Genomic DNA, 18,327 nt, shown 5'->3' on the forward strand with positions numbered 1-18,327 from the left:
GGAAACTTTGGAAAACAGGCATGAAGAAAAGACAGATGCTTATATTTCCACAGGATCTTTGTGTTAATTTATGACAATGAATGGCATTACCTACCAAGGATCATGGCCAGTTGGGCAGGGAGGCACAAAGGTTGAGAAAGCCATCAGCTGTAATATCTCATGTGAATGCTGCCTGCCCTGGCAATCTCCAAATCTCTGAAGTGCTTGTGATAATGTTAAGGATGTGCTCTTTCCAATTATTACTGTGGAATATGGTAGAGATTCCTGCAGCTTCTTGCACAGACCAAGTCATCTGCCCAAGGGATTACATGTGACACAGTGAAATCTAATTTTTTAAAAAATATAGAAATTTCCTAATTGTATGTGTTATGAAACATTAAAATTCTAATGTTTAAGAGCAAAGATCTGTTGGAAAAATAAGCATTAACCAAGTCCAAGTTTTACCTATGTTTAATGGGTAAATATTACATTTCTGTGTCTCTTCAAAGCCTACATGATATCCCCAAGTACATGTTATTCATTAACTGATTAAGATAAATAGAGATTTCATTTGAAATTTTGGTTTTTTCCAAAATGGAGCAGAGAACATTGCTTGCATTGATGGTCTTTTCCTCACTCATAGTGTTAGCAGAAACTAATGATCAGAAGGTATTTGCTCTATTTTTATTATCAATATCTCATTTGCTGATGCGGTCGTCTCGTGGTAACTGGCCAGGCAGTGCAGGTAACTCCTCTGGTAACCACCTCCCAGGGACACTTGGGTGGGTTGTGTTGAGATTTTAGAGCTTTGGGTCCTTTTAAGGTCATTTTGATTGTTTGTTCGGATTGTTGTAGTACAAATGTAGCAGGAGGTGCTTGTAGATGTGTTTGATGATTCTCTTCCTTTGGAATGTAAGATATCAAATTTGAGAGGTCAGTAACTCTGCTTTGGCTCCTGGATGAGGTTTGGATCTTGACACAGGACCTAACAAGCACTAAGAAGTGCCAGGAGGTTTCTGAGAAGTGTTTAATAATAAATATGGAATGGAAAAGAGAGAAGTAGAAAGTTATTTGCACTGGCTGGAGGAGCAAACTCTCTTTTGTACCATCAGAGTGGTGACTGGTGGCATTGTAAAAACATCAGTATTAGAGAGGAAGAGGAAGCTTTGGGTCAGAAGATTTCTCTGTCCATTGTGCCTATTTAGAAGAGAGTGAAGAGGAACTGAAATGCAGGCAGGTGTTGGGGGGCAGGGCCAGGCCTGGTGGCTGCTTCAGGGGCAGCTGAGAGCTCTGCAGGAAGCCATGGATGGGGTGTATGGGGCCCACAGTGCCTCTGCCTGTGGGTACCTGCCTGGGGCTGGCTCTCTCTGCTTCCTTGCCCTCTCTGCACAGCAAAGCTCCTCCCCATGCTGCATCCCACTGACCCCTGGGTTGTGCTGCCCACAGCCTAAAGTGCAGGAGATGCAGGTCCTGCTCCCTGCAGCATCCCTTGGGCACGTGGCAGCAGAGTAGATTCTGCACTGGGTAAATTTTGCACAGGACAAACCACAGCTTGGGGCTTGGTGTTCCTTATGGAAAACCTCACCCTGAATGTGCCATGGGCAGGTTTGAGTATGGCAGGGCAGCCGTGTTTTGCATTTCATCGAGTGTCCTAATGGAGGAGAAGCCACTGGATGCTATTAATTGGCAAGCAAAGTACAGGAGATTAATTATCAAAATAGCTAAAGATAATTAGCCATTCAAAAGACTCGGAGGCTGGAAAAGTAAAAATGGAAGTGCAAAGATATTCTTTGTTGTTGAGCTTTTTTGTTTTAATCGGTTATTGGACTGTTGTGAGGCTGGTGATGCCCAGATCAGCCTTTCTTAGTGCCACTGCTGGAACATGGGTAAGGCCTTTAGAGAGACATCCCAAATGCAAAAGGAGGTGTCCATGTAGGCAAGTGCTCCAGGCAGTTCTCAGTCCAGCCACCCTCTGGGGTGCTCCAGGCAGCTCTAGAATGGTGCCCTCCTCCTTTGGCCATCAAGGGAAGAACCAGACCAGGAGAAACCTGAGTGCTCAAAGGGCATCTCTGCTTGTGTAACCAGTGAGAGGTTGGGACAGCCATGTGAGGTTTTGAGCCTGCTAAACATCCTGTGGGACACAAGATACCAAGCTGGAAAACAGGAAGCAAAGTCAACAGCTGGGAGAGCAAATAAACAGTTGCACAAAAAACAGGGACCTTCCCTGGGTCAGGCTTAAAGAGGCTTCTGATCTTCCTGAGGAAAGTCTTGGGCAATGCATGGGGTGATGCAGCAGCAGCTTGACTGTACCCCAAGGAGAGAAAAAGGTTCAACAGAATCCTCTGTGGAACAGCAAAATGCAGATGTAGCTGCAGGCTTTGCATGGGACAGTGGCTGTGGCTGCAGAGAAGGGAATAAGCAGACTGGTTCAGAACAATCCCCTCCCCAGTTCTAGTCAGGCTTTCTAACAGGTCATTTCTTCATCAGAGTTTTCCAACAGCATCATCCAGGTAAGGATGGTCTGGGAGCAAAACCTGCTTGTTTGTCTCAGTCTGTTTATTTTTTTCCAGCCTGCTGTGGAAATATACAGCCTCCACGTGGACTGCAAGGTCACATCACGATTTGCTCACACTGTCATCACCAGCAGAATCGTCAACCGAGCCAATGAGTCCCGAGAGGCCACCTTTGAAGTGGAGTTACCCAAGACAGCCTTCATCACCAACTTCTCCATGTAGGACAGTCCTCACCTGCAGTGTAAAGGCGGCAGCTCTGAGGGGGGTTCATTTTCTGCTCAAAGAAGGAGCACAAAGAGGGTCCTCTGTGAAAGTGCTCTGTGGGGCTAAGTAGTAAGCAGCCAAATAGAAAAGAGGTGCCCAGGGCCAGGTTGCCTGCTGCATAGGGTGGGTGATAGATGTGCTCAGTGGTGGTGTTTCTCCTGCTCCAGCCTCCTCAAGACTCTGCAAGGACAAGGACTGTTTTCTGGTGGTGGCTCCTGGCATCCTCCTGGGTGGGGAGGGATTTGGGAGCCAGCGTCCCTTGCTCATGCCCAGAGAGCCACAAAAAATTTCTGCTGAGTTTCTTTCCCCAGTGCATTCCTTCTAATATGAATTAATTTTCATGGAAACCAAACAGGTCCATTGATGGTGAAGAATACCCAGGAATAATAAAGGAGAAAGCTGCTGCTCAAAACGAGTATGACTCGGCAGTCTCACAAGGACAGAGCGCTGGCCTCGTCAAGTACGTTGTTATTCTGAGTAAGGCAGCCCCAACACCCCTCTTTGGCTTCCTGTTTGGCTAGGGGCAGATTAAATCCTGCACATAGCCTCATTCTAGTGGGGACAAATCAGTGAAATTCAGTCTTGGGTTCTTGGTAAGAGGGACAGTGTATCTTTGTGTGTGTGTATATGCCTATATATGTATTTTTAACATATATATAAATTCACATAAATGTGATGTATAGGTGGTCCTGCAATGGGCTCCATTGAAGCATCCCTGTTTATCAGTGCCTTGGGACTTGCTGTCACAGAATCACTGAATCACAGAATGTTCTTGAAAGGTATCTACAAGGATCACAAAGTCCAGCTCTTAAGTGAATGGTCCACAAAGGGATTGAACCAACAGCCACAGTGTTACTAGCTCCATGCTCTGACCAATTGAGCTAATCTCAGGGCCAAAGCTCCTGAAAGATCATCTAGTTCCAAGCCCCCTGCCATGGGCAGGGACACCTTTCAGGTTGCTCAGAGCTCCATCCAGCCTTGGTCACTGTCATTCAAGAGCACCTTGCCATGCTGGAATGATGCTCAGTGCTGAGTCTGCCTCCTTGCAGGAACAGAGGACCATGGCATTTGAACAGATATCACAGTTTCAGGGTTTATTTAATATGTGCTTCACAGGTATTCCCTCTGAGGTATGCAGGGGTTTCTGCTCCATTTCTCAGCTTGCACTCATGACATGTTAATGTAATGTTCAATATGTGATGTGCATAATAGCACCTGCAATGTAAAAAATCCTCTCTATGATGAAAAATATTTACTGCTATTCTTTTTTTTTTTTATTTATCCCATGTGGCCCCTTGGAGGGGCCACAATAAAAGTGTGCAAATTATTTCAAACTGCAGCCACCACAAGGAGGTAAATCACTGTTTTTCCCCCCCAGAATTACAGACAGAAGGCTGGAGCAGTTCCACGTGTCTGTCAGCATCGCAGCTGCCAGCAAAGTCACTTTTGAGCTGACCTACGAGGAGCTGCTGAAGCGGCAGCTGGGGAAGTACGAGCTGCTCATCAAGGTCCGGCCCAAGCAGCTCGTTAAGCACTTCCAGGTGAGCTGTCCTGGGGAGGGCTGGGCAGGGAGCAGTGCCGTGGGTTTTAGCACAGCCATGTTCCCTCTGAGACGCTGATGTTCACTTCCCTGCTGCCAGATCGACGTGCACATCTTCGAGCCCCAGGGCATTCACTTCTTGGAGACAGACAGCACATTCATGACAAACGAGTTAACTGAGGCGCTCACCAAAGAGCAGAACGAAACCAAGGTAAAGCAGCAGCTGCCAGAGGTTACTGCCAGGGGCTGCTCTAAGTTATATTGCTTTAGAGATTTCTTTCTGATTGCTTTGCAGGCTCATATTTTATTTAAGCCAACTCTAGAGCAACAGAAGAAAAATTCTGAACTTGATGAAACGCTCCTCAATGGTGATTTTGTTGTGCGTTATGATGTTAAGAGAGAAGCCACTGCAGGTGATATACAGGTAAAAAATATATAAATGAAAATGCTTTTAGATCACAGATAAGTATGAATGTGAAGTGAAATCAGCAAAACAGCAACATTTGCTTTGAAACACCAAGAATGACAGGAAAATCTCTTCCCATTAATCCACAGTCAGCTAGAGCTGAGGGTGATAGTAATCCCCAGAGACATCCAGGTATATTGAAAAAAAGGATCACTCAGGAAAAAAAAATCAGTCTTTCAAATTTTATTCAAATGCCCAATCTATATTGGTATTTCATAGATGGTTTTTTGCAGTATTTTTAATTATTATTTTGTCTCCTCTAAAGGTGTATTTGTGGCTTCCTGAAAATGAAGTTTAGAATAATGTGATTTATATCACTTCAAATGATGCTTGGTCTCTGTGTTTTTGTGGTAACTGAGGTAATAACTAAATACAGCAGGAACTTCACAAATATTTATGAACAGATGCCTATTCTAGGGAATAAAATAGAGTATTTTCAATATCATTTCACTAATGAAGTATACATGGGTGTGCTAAAAGGTGGCAACCACAGTCATTAAGAGATGTACTCATAGGTAATGATAAAGATGTAATGTGATACACAGTGATAATATGCATATATCATACTTATGGCACTGAGATGTCTAATATATATGTATGTATACATGCTGCTCTCTGGTAATTTTCTCTCTACAGACAATCTTGCTTCCAGCTAGGAAATACATTTTACTTTCTTTAATTTAAGTTCTTTTATTTGGGCTTATCGAGAGAGCAGAATGCTGAGCATGCTCCCCACTTCTTGCTGTGCCAGAATGTTAAGATTTATTCTTTATTTATTCAGATGTACTTTTATGGGTGATTTCACATTCTGTATTTCAGATTGTCAATGGGTATTTTGTCCATTACTTTGCACCCCAAGAAATGCCAGTGTTTCCCAAAAATGTCATCTTTGTTATAGACCGAAGTGGCTCCATGACAGGCAGAAAAATTGAACAGGTAACTTCCCTCAAAGCATGACCTCTGTTAGCAGCAGGCACACACTCCCCAGCCTTCTGAGGAAGCAACTGGGAATTTTTCATTGGAAGCACACACTGGTTTTGTGCACAGCAAAAGGTTCAGACTTACAGAAGCGCTTGAAAATGCATATGCATATATTGAAGTTACTAAGGAGTAACTCTTGTCTGACACAACTATTTTCATGGATATTAAACATTGAGGCAGAGAGAACCTTCTGTATTTTTGCAGAACTTCTTGTGCTTATATTTTTCTTTAATGAAGCTTAGAGAGTTAATTTATCTGTTTTTTATGTTTATTGATGACTGTGGATGCAGCTCTGTTTGAGAGCAGACAAACCCCCTACAGCCCTCATAGGTTGGATTTTGTGTCTGTAAGTGAAGTGAATTGTCTATTTCTGATGGTCCCAACCTAAAACATACCATTAGAGTTTAATAAAGGCATAGGGCTGCATCTGGAACAGACCTGTAGAGAACTCCCTTATTACACTGTAATTTCAATCCCAGTTCTGGCAAAGAAGTGGAAATTATCAAAATCATTGTTTTCTCCTTGGAACAGACAAGGGATGCCCTGTTGAAGATTTTGCAGGACCTTCGCCAAGAAGATCATTTCAGCTTTATCACCTTCAACCACAAAGTGGTGGAGTGGAAGAGCTCTTTGCTGCCAGCCACGGAGGAGAACGTGGCCAGTGCTGCAGCACTGGTGCAGACTCTCACTGCCAGGGGAGGTACACGTTCTTGTAGCCACAAATATGCACCCAGTGGAATTAATTGCTTAGAAAATAATTATTTTTATTAGTTATATAGTGCCCCAGAGCTACCACTAGTGCTTACAAAGCAGGTCAGTTTTTAAAACTTATAAGTGAGGAGTGGGAAAGAAAGCCTGTGAGTGGTCAGACTGGTGACTACATTATGAGATAGATATAGTTATATAGTACATAAGAGATGCTTACAGCACATCTATGAACCAAACCCACAAAGTTTTGTTTCCAATTTTTATCACAGAGACAATTAGGAGATTCCTTGGTAGCACACTTTTTCTACAGAAAAATGGCAACTTACTCAACATTTGATAGCAATTTGCTGACTTTTTTTTCTATTTATATCAAGTGTCCCCTTGTAAAAAAAAAAAAAAAAAAAAAAGAAAATAAAAGAAACATATCCAAAGTAATACTCCCTTGTAAGCCATGCCATATAAACAAAATAGGCTAAACAGACATGGCATTTCAGTTGCTGCACCAGTCAGTGTGCTTGGTGTTATTATTTAGTTTTAAGCACAGCTCAAGGGCTCTGTCTCCCTTTAATGTTAGACTGTCAGTATGAGCAGAAGTTTCCTTACCCTAGGCACTAACACCAATAAACCCACCCATGCTCAGCTCTTTTCTCTGATTTCTTATAGAAGGCAGGGAAACATTTCTTAAATATAGGTTAACAGATGACAATGTATTTACTTAAGCATTTTTAATGGCTCTAGACATGTTTGTATTCGCCATGACATATGTGTGGAAAATCCTCCCAAGAGAATATTCTAGCACTGCTGCAGCAATATAACACCCGGTAATTAAGTCCAGTAGGCGAAGTCCCTAAATCCTCCTCTCTCAGAAGGTTTACTTCCTGCAGAAAACTTTAAACAAGTCTGCAGGGCCTGGGCAGATGAAGGGCAGCAATCTCTGCAGATTCTGCTGTTGAGGTGAGCAATGCCTGCTGTCATTGCAGGCACAGACATCAATGGTGCCCTGCTGGCTGCCGTGGGCATGCTGGACAGAGCCGAGGGGCTGCCAGAGCACAGCGTCTCCATGATTATCTTGCTGACAGATGGCCAGCCCACTTCTGGTGAGTGAATGCTATGCACGGCCCTCCCTCTTCTGGGGTTTTTTATCTGTTACACTTGCATCCCAATATTGATAGACCTAGCCCATGTTTTGGAGGAGCTTTGGAATGCATAGGCTGAGCTACTGCTGGATCTGGAGAGGGGGGTTATAAGAGGGCTCTGCTGAGGGCTGTGATGGCACAGCCTGCCTGCCCATGACTGCACATCCTTCAGCTGAGGGCTGTGATGGCACAGCCTGCCTGCCCATGACTGCACATCCTTCAGCTGGGAATTGTTTTGCTGCATACTGTTGCCTTCCCAGTTTATAAACACAAGGGAATTGGAGATATTCCAAACACAGCTGAAATAGAAAAGTGAAATACCTAGAGACAAAATACAGGCATTTTGCAGATACTGTGTACAGTTCTATTTGAGAGATATTGCTTGTGCTTCTTCACCCTCTGTGCCCCAAACTTAAGATATTTTCAAGGTGCTTCTTGTTCTGTATTCTTTGCCATGTCTTAATTAGTGATCAACTGTGACAGCACAAACCAAAGGATTGAGATTGAGCTATCAGGTGAAATAAGCAACTCCCAGAGCAATGGCACAAACTCCCTTGTCTTGAATAGGGGTTTGTCTTAGTTTAGTGTAGCACCAGCATCACTCCAAGGTCAGCAATAGTACTTCATCTGTAAGCCTGTAATAAGTTCATTCTGCCTTTTAGATTGTGTGAGCCATTCTGCTTTGGGGTTTCTTGATTTTGTTTGGGTTTTTTAATAAAATTCAGCTCACAGTGCTGCCTCCCCAGCATAGCCACAGTGAGTCTCCAGTGCTCCCCACATCCAGCAGTCAGAAATCAGGCCAGGGTGGAGTGTCAGGCATTATTGCCTACACTGTCTTCCATAGCAAAGCAGCTAAAAAAGAAAACTCTGAGCTGCTCCCATGGTATTGCTGCAGACAGTGACAGCTTCAGCCTGGAAATGCTGATGGAAAAGCTCTCACTACATGGCCATCAGCAGCTCCTCAAATGGAATAAGGTGATGGTCTGAAAATCTTTTTCTCTGTCACACAAAGGGGCTGGGAGAGAAGCATGGCTGACTTCATTGGCAGTTTGTTGGAATTGCACCATTAACTAATCCATTCTTCTCTCAATTGACACACATAATTTTTATGGATGGCACTTGTCTTTTGAATGCTTGATGAAGTGTATCCATCCCTCATGTTGTTAACTTGTAGTGTGTGTCCCTTCCCTACTAAAAACCTCCTCTGGCCCTGTAATCCTATAAAATATTTTGCACTTAGCCATGACAACATCAGAAGAACCTAATAAAAATCACTAAGGGGGGAGAATCACGTTCTGGCATTCCACATGCAGAGTTGTGGTTTCATTTCCAATTTGATTACTAGCATTTTATCCCCTATTTTTTTAGTATTTTATTCTGAATTATTTTAAAAAACTTCAGGCAGAATTTTCCATTAAACTGCTGCAGTCTTTTTGCGCTTGAAAAGCCCCAACCCACAATGGTGTTTTTGTTTCATTTACAGGTGAGAGAAACGTGGAAGTAATTCAAGAAAACCTTCAGAAAGCAATCAATGGGAATTATGCTCTTTTCTGCCTTGGCTTTGGGTTTGATGTCAGTTATAAATTCCTGGAGAAAATGGCCCTGAGCAATGGGGGAATAGCACGGCGCATCTACGAAAATGCTGATGCAGCCTTGCAGCTCCAGGTCAGGAGTAAGGAATGTGCCAGGAAAGCCTCAGCTTATATCTAGTTCTAGCAGCAAAATCACAGATTTTCTGAGATTAAATGTTGGGGTTGAGTTTACCTCTTACTTCAGCTGAGGGAGGAAGGCAATTTTGGGGTATCTGAGGATTTTTACTCTCCATGTTATCCATGACTCAAAGTTTTCAAATCAGTCACATTCAGACAAACTGGGAAACTCACACATTTCTCTACTACAAAAAGAGAAATTGTCTAGGGGAAGTGGACAATTTCTGAGTTTGCAGTAGTCTTGCACTGCTAAAGAAAAAGCTTTTTAAGGGGGCTTTAGACATTCAACATATTGCTTTGCACAATTTTGCTGTCATTTGTGTGTGTTCCCTGTCCTTCTGCTCTTCTTTAGGGCTTTTATCAAGAAGTGGCTACCCCAATATTAATGCAAATTGAAATGCAGTATCCAGAAAATTCCATTGAAGGATTAACCAAGAACAATTTCAAGCTGTTTTTTGAAGGATCTGAAATTATAGTGTCTGGAAAAATTAGCAATGACCTGGATCTTTTGCCAGTGGAAATTAAAGCTCAGTCAGTAAGTGTTTAGTTTACTAATTGTGAAACACATCTCTCCCTTCTGTCTTTTGTGGCACAATAGAAGGCTTCAAGAAGTGTTTTGTGTTTAGTATATGTTTGTTACATTTGGGCTCTCAGTTTTCTCATTGTTTGATCTCTCAGATAATTTGTTAAAATTACTCTCTCTTGAATTTGCTACAAAAGAAAAACCTTGAAGAATACCCACAAATAAGTAAACAGAAATTTTAATTGTTTTAATTCTTTAACAAAATTCGAGTATTTTAGCCTTTTGAGCACTTTTAAGTTTCTGTTGTTACAATGAAGTAGGAAATCTCAGTTATTTACCTCGAAAACGCTGAAATAGAATTTAATTAACTCCTTTTTTCATCATTGTTTCAAGTGCAGAAATAGAAATCTAAAATGCATGCTTTTTAGATACTTTAGGGATGTATTTTCCAATGGGAAAGAACAAAATTGAAGGACAGCTGGTACTGAAAGATATTAAGTCTCATAATGTGACTATAAATAAAGTTTATAGAGCTGAAGTTTATGGAGCTGTTCTTTTGATGGTCAGTTTTCTCCCACTTCAGCACACGAGTAACTTGACTCTTAAGGAAGAAGCAAATGTCAAAGAGAAGGAGCAAGTGTTCCAAAATCAAAGATACATCTTTGGGAATTTCATAGAGAGACTGTGGGCTTACTTGACCATTCAGCAGCTTCTGGAAAAAGCGTAAGAGATTTTAATGCCTTACATAACAAACTTCTAACTTCTCAAAGCACAAATTCCTTATTCACAAGTTATACAATCAGAAAATACAAAGAAACATAAATATTTTTCCAGATGGTACCATAAACATAAGATACTGGGAGAATACTACATTACTGTATGATGAACATGAAGTGCCTTTCAGTTTATGGTAGCACTACAACATTCAATTTCTTATATATATGAACACATAATGTAACACATTCTACATGAAATGACTATGAAATATATTTCAATTGTATGGGTTGTGTTGAGCTGTTCTTGCACACCCAGAAATATTGTCTGTAGATCAGGAAATGGCAATACTTAGGGAATAGAACAATATGGATGTCCATAAGATACTTCACAGACCATGTATCTATTACTTTTATGTATTTAAACCCTACATGTTGCAAAGAATGAAGCATTTCCATAATTTCAGGCACATGAACAGCTGAGTTATCCCCATAAGACTACTGACCCTTCAATGATAAATATCTGAGGAGACACAGCTAATACATGAAGGAATCTGCAGATTATTTGTTCATAGTCCCTACACATTTTTGCTCCATCATTAACACAGACTTTAGTATTTCAGCCCAAGAAGAGGACCAGAAGGCACTGGAGGCCCAAGCCTTGGATCTGTCCCTGCGGTACAGCTTTGTCACACCGCTCACTTCCATGGTGGTCACCAAACCCCAGCAGCAGGAGGAGCTGGCAAACAAACCCACCGAGGCAGGTAAAAACAGCCCCCCTGAAATGCTCTGCTCTTCTTGAGTCACTGTTGTTGACTTCCACTTAGGTTCATTTGATAGTGATGTAACAAGGCAAATCAGAGGCAGGAGTTCAGGGATTGGCTTCTTTTCAAAATAAAGCATGCAGGATTGTTTTGAAAGGTGAAGTGATGAAACAATCACTTCAATGGAAATGGAAAATAGTTTGTTTAAATATTAACTAAAGGTAGTCTAATAGCTGTTACTATGAATGTAGGGAGGAAAGCATGGCCTCAGTCAGAGTTTTGCAAATGCTATATATACCCATCCTTTAGCCCAGAAAACATCATCACCTGAAGCCCTTGTCCCAGTTTGCTGGTTCACATGGGTAAAGTAATTCAGTGTTAACTCTGTGATACTCATCTGTCCCTCTTCCTCTTCATAGATAATGAGAAGCCCAAGAAACTTCCAGCAGGAGGTAAGTGTTTTCTTCTTTTCCAGTAGCATATTTTCATAGTCTCTAAAAAAAACAAAAAAACCCAAACAAAAACAAAAAACCCACAAACAAAAACCAAAAGAAACAGAAGAGTTCATGGTGGTTGTTCTGTAGAGGGAAGTATCTGAGATTGGAAAAAATCTGTGAAGTAAATTATAAGCGATGCCTGCTACAGTCTGTGCAGGTTTTAGGTGGATAACAGGGACAGAGGGAGAAAATCTTCCATTCAGAAAGTCTCAAAGGTCAAAATTATCTATGCTCTTGAGGAAAAGTAGTTCTTCAAGTCAGTATTGTTAATGATGCTTTCTGCTTCTTCCTACCACGTGTGAAGCATCTCTCCAAAGACTCCACTCAAGAATGCCTGGGGAGGATGATTCAGGTATGTTTTTCCTCTCTGGAAAGTGCATTTATTTGAATAATAACTTTATAGGTGAAGAACCTTGGGTTTGTTCTAGTTCTTTCACAGAAATATATCAAGAGAATCACAATGCTGCCCTGTTTCTAGAAGCTGCCTCTTTCAAAGTGCTGCTGGGGAGTTCAGTAGCAGAACCTCTCCTCTAAGGGATGTAATGCAATCATGAGTAAAACACAGACACACTTTTTTTTTCTCTCCAGTTGGGATTGCACTGAGGGGTGGGCGACTTGCTGGTAAGTACTCCTCCTCTGTTTCTCCTCAGAATAATTCTATAAAGTTCATTTCATATGTAGGGTCATACCAACCTTATTGTATATAAGTGCAGTTGGATTGGAGATGCCCACTTGATATACAATCTAGTTTTTATTATATGTATTTCAGTCCTCAGATATTTTATAATGAACTATAAACTTTTGAAAACAATATTGGTCCCTTTTCAGGAATAAAGAAAATATACCTCATGAAAATAAATGTGAAAGATAAGGAAAAGCATGTATTAGTAAGCTGAAAGAAATGGAGCTAAGAACAAAATAATTCACCAGTCCTAGGGTATCCAGAAAAGTCAGTGGACAGCAAGCAGGACAGATTCCCTCTTTCAAAGTGTGGGGAGGGAGGTGCAAGGCATAAACCCAAAGCAACAAAACATTGGGAAAACCCTTTTCTTTCAGATCGATGGCGCTCTGAGCTCCAAAGTGGCAGCAACAGGAAGATGTTTTCAACAGGTAGTTGCTCACAGTGGGGTCAGAGGGGCTGGGCTGGGTGTGCTGCATTCAACACTGCCCAGTGACCCTTGAAAACACAGCTCTAAACGCTGCTACGGCTCCAGCTGAGCACAGGCCCATCCTTGTGCTCTTTTCCCCCATTGGGACAGCTGGTCTTAGGCCAAGCTCTCCACAGTTGTCAGTGAAGAGCTCTGTTAAAAGGTTTCTGTAAAGCATTTGTCCTGGTTCATTGTTGAAGTGAGGGGGAGACGACCATCCTTTAATGCATCGAACTCCGATTTATTGATTGATCAGTCACTTTAAATAACAGTGTTAATTAACTTCATGCATATTCCAAAATCCAGGTTTACGATAGGCTAACAGAGAAAACTCTAACCACTCCTTTTGTTTTACAATACCGACAATTGTTTACACAAAACAAAACCAGTGTTCCCACTGTGATATGAACAGTTCCCAAAACTTCCATATCTGTTCCCAGGGTGCCATCTTTTCCCAGAGAGGATGTTTCACTTGTTATGGGAAGACTGCCTGAGAACCTTATTGTTTATACAATGATGCCTGACAGAGACTAATTGTTTATAGAAGTCAGGCTGGGAACTGCTTTGGAACTGCTTCACAGCTACCTGTTACTTTTCTCTCAATTGCATGGCTTCATGGCCTTTTTCCTCAAGCCATGCCTGAACTATACTCCCGACAGTTCATCAGCTGACTTACAGAAAAATGTTTCATTAAACTCTTCTTAATAATTTTGACTGTTTCAGTTTCCAGGTTCAGACATGCCAAAATAGCACAACCTATTGGTGAGTGACACACATCCTTATACCCATTTCAATTCCTAATGTAACTGTAATGTACACTTCTTCATGCAACAATGCTTTTTCTGACTGCATCAAGTCTGTGAAAACCTTTTACCACTTCTTGCTAACCTTGGCTAGTTCTTTCCATTTAAGTAGAAAGTATTCCTGTATTCCATGAGAGGACCTCTGTGGCTCAAGGATATAAGAAATGCAGGCTCAAGGATATAAGAAATGCAGGATAAAAGAAATCCTTTTTAAGTGCTCCTTGTCCTTAGTAAACTCTATATTTAAAATCTGTTGGTTTCATTCATATCAAGATGCTGTGTCTGGTATGCTTTTCAACAATATTACTTAGTTTTTAATCATTCGGTCCTTTAAAAGCTGTAACTACTGTTTAGGCATAAATCTATAAATTATTTCTGCTGTAACTATCCAGCACAGAGGCTAGATTTTTTTTGTTGCTGATACTTTTTCTTCTTTCTTTTCAGCCAGTGAACATCCACAACTTCTCTTGCAATTACCCAGACAAAATGAAAGAATCTGCTTAAACATTGATGAGAGAGCACAAACCTCTGTCCCCCTGCTGTCAGATCCAGAGCAAGGTGAGTGAGCCACATTACCCCAACACCAAGATAAGGAAAGTCACTGGGTCTGTGAGTGCAGTTGGTGTTTTTGGGAATAACCCCCTCTCATGAAGTGACATCTCACACCTGCTGCCTTGCACTGACCAGAGAGGCTGTGGTAAATTCTGCCTTTCTGTTAGGCAATATTAACAGTGCAACAGCTGGGGGCACTTCTCACCTATCTGGCTGAGAATCCCCTTCTCCTCCTGGTGTTACATCCTCCCTGGTCCTTAGAGTGTTCTCCTATCCAGCCCTTGGGGCTTTGGAGGGTGCAGAGACCTTAAACCTTATGGTCCCTGTGTGTCAACAGAAAGGTGCATGCTCTGGGTGCACAGCAGATTTTCTGTGGTCCCGTCCTTGAGGAGCCATGGCCCAGGCACCAGGCACCTGCTCTGATTATGGAACAGAGGCAACTGTGTGCAGGAGGTGGAAGCATGGGGTTAAACCAGCTCTAGAGACCCCACCACAGACCTGGGGCATGTGGAGCTACAAGCCAGAAGTGCCCCACAAAAGTGGGTTTGAGACCCTGCAGTCATTTCAGTAACAAAACTGGAGCAGGTTTATTAAGATCACTTGTACCTTAAGAGAAGAATCACCTGACACATTTGTATTAAAGGTCTCACTGTGATGGGGAAACTTGGAGATGGAATAAATCACTTTGTGCAGTTTGATATCAGCTATGTGAATCCCCCTGTGCAAATCCATGTCTACACTCATGCAATCCTTGTAAGCCACAATAACAACAACAATTGGCTGTCATGGACAACGTCAACCTCCTCCACCATCCAGGGGTAAGAAACATCTCCCTGTCTTTTCCTAAACTTGAAAATGTGTCAGATCTTTGTTCATTCAGGCCTCTCCTTTCCCATTTACCTGAAGTAAGTGCTTCCAAATGCCCTTCTCCAGCAAGTATATCAGTGTGAGTACCAGCAGAGTATCTTTATAATCCCCCATTTCAAATATGGAGAAGAAAATAAGTTTAATTTTAATTCTTCATGCCTGTGTAAAGAGAACCAGAACAACTGCACCATCAGCCTGTTATTCATGTATTTATGTTCCAAAGGGAAGGAGCCATGCAGAGCAGCCTGGTGCCACCAGCAGCCCCTTTGTGTTCCTCCAGGGTAGAGCGAGCACTGCCACTGATGGCTTTGACATTTACTGTCCCTTTTATACAGCTCTTGGCTCCACACAGGCTGGGGTTTTCTTTCTCCTCAGTTTTAGCAATAACTCCCATCTGGGAAGCTGACATTTTTTTATGGGCAGGCATTAAGCATTGGAATAGCTGTCTGTAATAACTTAATGTCCACTGTAGGAGAAGGAATACTTTAAAAGCAGAGCTCATTTGTTGGAGTAATTAAAGCAGGATCCTTCAGTACCCCAAGGAAGAGCTGAGTGGAGCTGGTTCCCCCAGCCTTTTTATATTGCTGGAACAACTCTCCACAAGGATCCCCTGCTGGCCTGGGGCAGACAGGACACACACTGCTGCTCCCACACACACAGCTCTAGACAATAACAACTCCTACAACAACTGCTTTCAATTATCCTTGCATTCCAAACAGAGCCAAGAGCTGGCTGGATTTATGTCCCAGTATAATTTGCCAAGCAGAATGATCCTCCGGCTTCAATCCAGCACCCAAGCACTTGCATCAGCACTTTGGGGGTGGCATTGTTAATCCTCTCTGCAGGGAGCAAAAGGACAGTGACATCTGTGTTCTCCAAGACCACCTGGGATCACAATAATATTAATGGGTCAGAAGAAAGGCAAGATCTGAAAAACTTGTGAAATACCCAATAAAAAAATTTTACTTGTTCATTTAAAAAAAAATTAATTATTTTATTAGCCTACCTTTTTTCTCATTTAAATGGTGAGAATTTTTTTTTCCCATCCAAGCATTTCTTGTCATTATGAATAATAAGGTGTATTCATCAGCAAAAAATTGTCCACTGGTATATTTGCAAGACCCGTTGTGCAGCACGGAGAGAAAAGATATTCTACTCAATATTTTCTACCTTAAAGATAGATACAAACAGATCAGGAAAAATGCAATTGCAAAGAGATAAAAGGCCAAAATGAAGTTATTTTGATTAATTAATGTCGGTTAGTTAAATACATATTCTTTCTTCACATTCTTCTTGGAAATAACTTTGTCATTTACTTCCTAGGCTGACAGTGTCAGTTGAAAAGGAAAAGAGTGTTACAGCATCACTGCCTGATACAGTCACAGTAAAAATTTCCTTGGTCAGGTTTCCAGAAGATTTCCTTGGGCTCTATTTCTTGAACACCGACCGTTTTTCAGACAAAGTCACTGGAGTTCTGGGTGTGTATCAGCATGGATGTGTGCAGCAAAGAATGCTCCTGTAACTCAGCTTCTGAAATGAGACTCTAGTCAGGAGTTTGTTTTGGGGAGTTCTTGAGAAATTTTGCATTTAATTGATTCCTTTTGGACATTGAACTTTAACTGCCCAGCAATCCCAAAAAGGGGAGGTCTCACTCTAGAAACATAACACATAACATAATGCTTTTCCACTCACCTTAAGTAGCCCATTGTGGGTTTAGAAGATGTTAAAATAAGACAGAAATAATAGTTGGGCTTAACCTCAACAGTACTGTGGAATGACATGACTGATGCAGAAAATCCATTTGATGTCAAATAACAGACTATAAATAATGGGCAAAAAATTGTAAACAATCATGGTTAGGAAATGAAAGCCAGCTGCTCCTGAACATCTTGGCTCCAAAAATCCTGGTGGGACCTAAGTTGAAGTTGTTTTGGAAACTTTGCAAAAAGAGAGGCTCTGTATTCCAAAAACCACAAGGAAGAAATAATTGTGAAAAACCATCAGAGAAAGGCTGAACCATCCCCTGGAGAGCGTTAGGGATAACAGCAGATCACAGATGAAACAGAGGAATTTTCTAATCTTGCTAATGGAGTATCCAAACTTGATCTTTGGTTTGTTTTCTGAGATGAAGAGCTGCTCTCCTGGTGTTAGAGCTGCCATTTGGCTTAAACAAACAACAACACTCAGCTGGTTTGTAATTTTTAATAATTTCTATGTCTGTTGCTTAGGTCAATTTTATTCAAAAGCACAATTTGGGAGTAACTCCAACAATGATCAGAGAGCTGTGGAAAGACTCCTAAGAGTGTCTGGATCTGAGCACAAAGTTTCCAGGTACCAGATATGGAGGGGAGGGGAGGGGGTGTGCTTTGAGATGTGTTTTATCAGCAAATACCAGAGATCTAAAGAAATTAAACTGAGGGAGTGTTTGTAAGGACACACCTCTTTGGTGTAAATAACTTGCATTTTAATTTTTTCCCAAAAGCTTGCATTTGTTGTTTAAGTGATGCTACAGGGCTCAAGTCTCCTATTTCATTGGGGGAAATAATTACACCCTGGGGGTACAGCTTGCATTGTTAGCCTGGAAAAGGAGAGTGTTCCCTCAGTTGGATTTACCATGAGGAAAATTTTCTATCCTTCAACTACTTTTAGCACACATCTGTGATGGGGAAAAAACAGTGTGAGTGTGCAGGTCCTGGGAGTGCTGAGGTGCAGCTCTGCCCACCCAGGCCTCTGACTCCTGGTACCATCTGCACATCAGAGCAATTCTGACCCTGCCCCTTGATTGTGTTATCACATCATATTTTCTCTTTTTTTGACTTCATTTCAGGTTGTACAAGAAAGATTACAGGCTTGAGTCAGCCAGTGAACCTGTTTCCTGCTGGTCAGTAGAGCTAACTCCCTAGAAAAAAAAATCTTTGAAGGAAATTATGGAAATGAAGCTCTTCCAAGTATTTTTGGTACTTTCATCAAGAAAACCACACAGTTAAACCCTTACTGTTGCTCTATATATGTGTCACAGATGTTTTATCTTGAAATAATTATACTTTCAAGATATAATGGTCCTTGCTTGTTTGCTACTTGAAAATGGTTTCTAATTGCAATGTGGTTTTGTTGTTGAAGATTTATGTGAATGAACTAAATAAAATTGACATTATCAGCTCACA

The 18,327-nt window shown here is 41.6% G+C and overlaps 1 protein-coding gene across 4 annotated transcripts; it reads left to right on the forward strand.

The window, feature by feature from the left end:
- Positions 1–573: 573 nt before the first annotated feature.
- On the forward strand, positions 574–18,327 carry ITIH4 (inter-alpha-trypsin inhibitor heavy chain 4). Of its 4 annotated transcripts, none has more exons than XM_058812751.1 (23): positions 574–648; positions 2,550–2,710; positions 3,112–3,216; positions 4,135–4,297; positions 4,397–4,507; positions 4,592–4,720; positions 5,582–5,698; positions 6,275–6,443; positions 7,432–7,548; positions 9,071–9,252; positions 9,649–9,831; positions 10,403–10,542; positions 11,148–11,296; positions 11,716–11,748; positions 12,098–12,145; positions 12,382–12,414; positions 12,850–12,903; positions 13,665–13,703; positions 14,189–14,302; positions 14,940–15,114; positions 16,487–16,641; positions 17,392–17,494; positions 17,991–18,327. In XM_058812751.1, exons 1-23 carry the CDS (start codon positions 574–576, stop codon positions 18,064–18,066), a joined length of 2,631 nt encoding a protein of 876 aa, XP_058668734.1. In that variant the 3' UTR covers positions 18,067–18,327. The 4 variants fall into 4 exon arrangements, with proteins under 4 accessions (XP_058668734.1, XP_058668737.1, XP_058668736.1 ...); XM_058812755.1 differs by lacking the exon at positions 574–648 and adding an exon at positions 660–724; XM_058812754.1 differs by lacking the exon at positions 12,850–12,903.

This window comes from Ammospiza caudacuta, chromosome 12, assembly GCF_027887145.1.
Source record: "Ammospiza caudacuta isolate bAmmCau1 chromosome 12, bAmmCau1.pri, whole genome shotgun sequence".
Classification (NCBI taxonomy): Eukaryota; Metazoa; Chordata; class Aves; order Passeriformes; family Passerellidae; genus Ammospiza; species Ammospiza caudacuta.

Coding starts and splice junctions, on each gene's coding strand:
- ITIH4 (XM_058812751.1), top strand. CDS start 574: ATGGAGCAGAGAACATTGCTTGCATTGATGGTCTTTTCCTCACTCATA. Junction 7,549..9,070: donor AGATGGCCAGCCCACTTCTG/GTGAGTGAATGC, acceptor TTTCATTTACAG/GTGAGAGAAACGTGGAAGTA. Junction 16,642..17,391: donor CAAAGTCACTGGAGTTCTGG/GTGTGTATCAGC, acceptor TCTGTTGCTTAG/GTCAATTTTATTCAAAAGCA.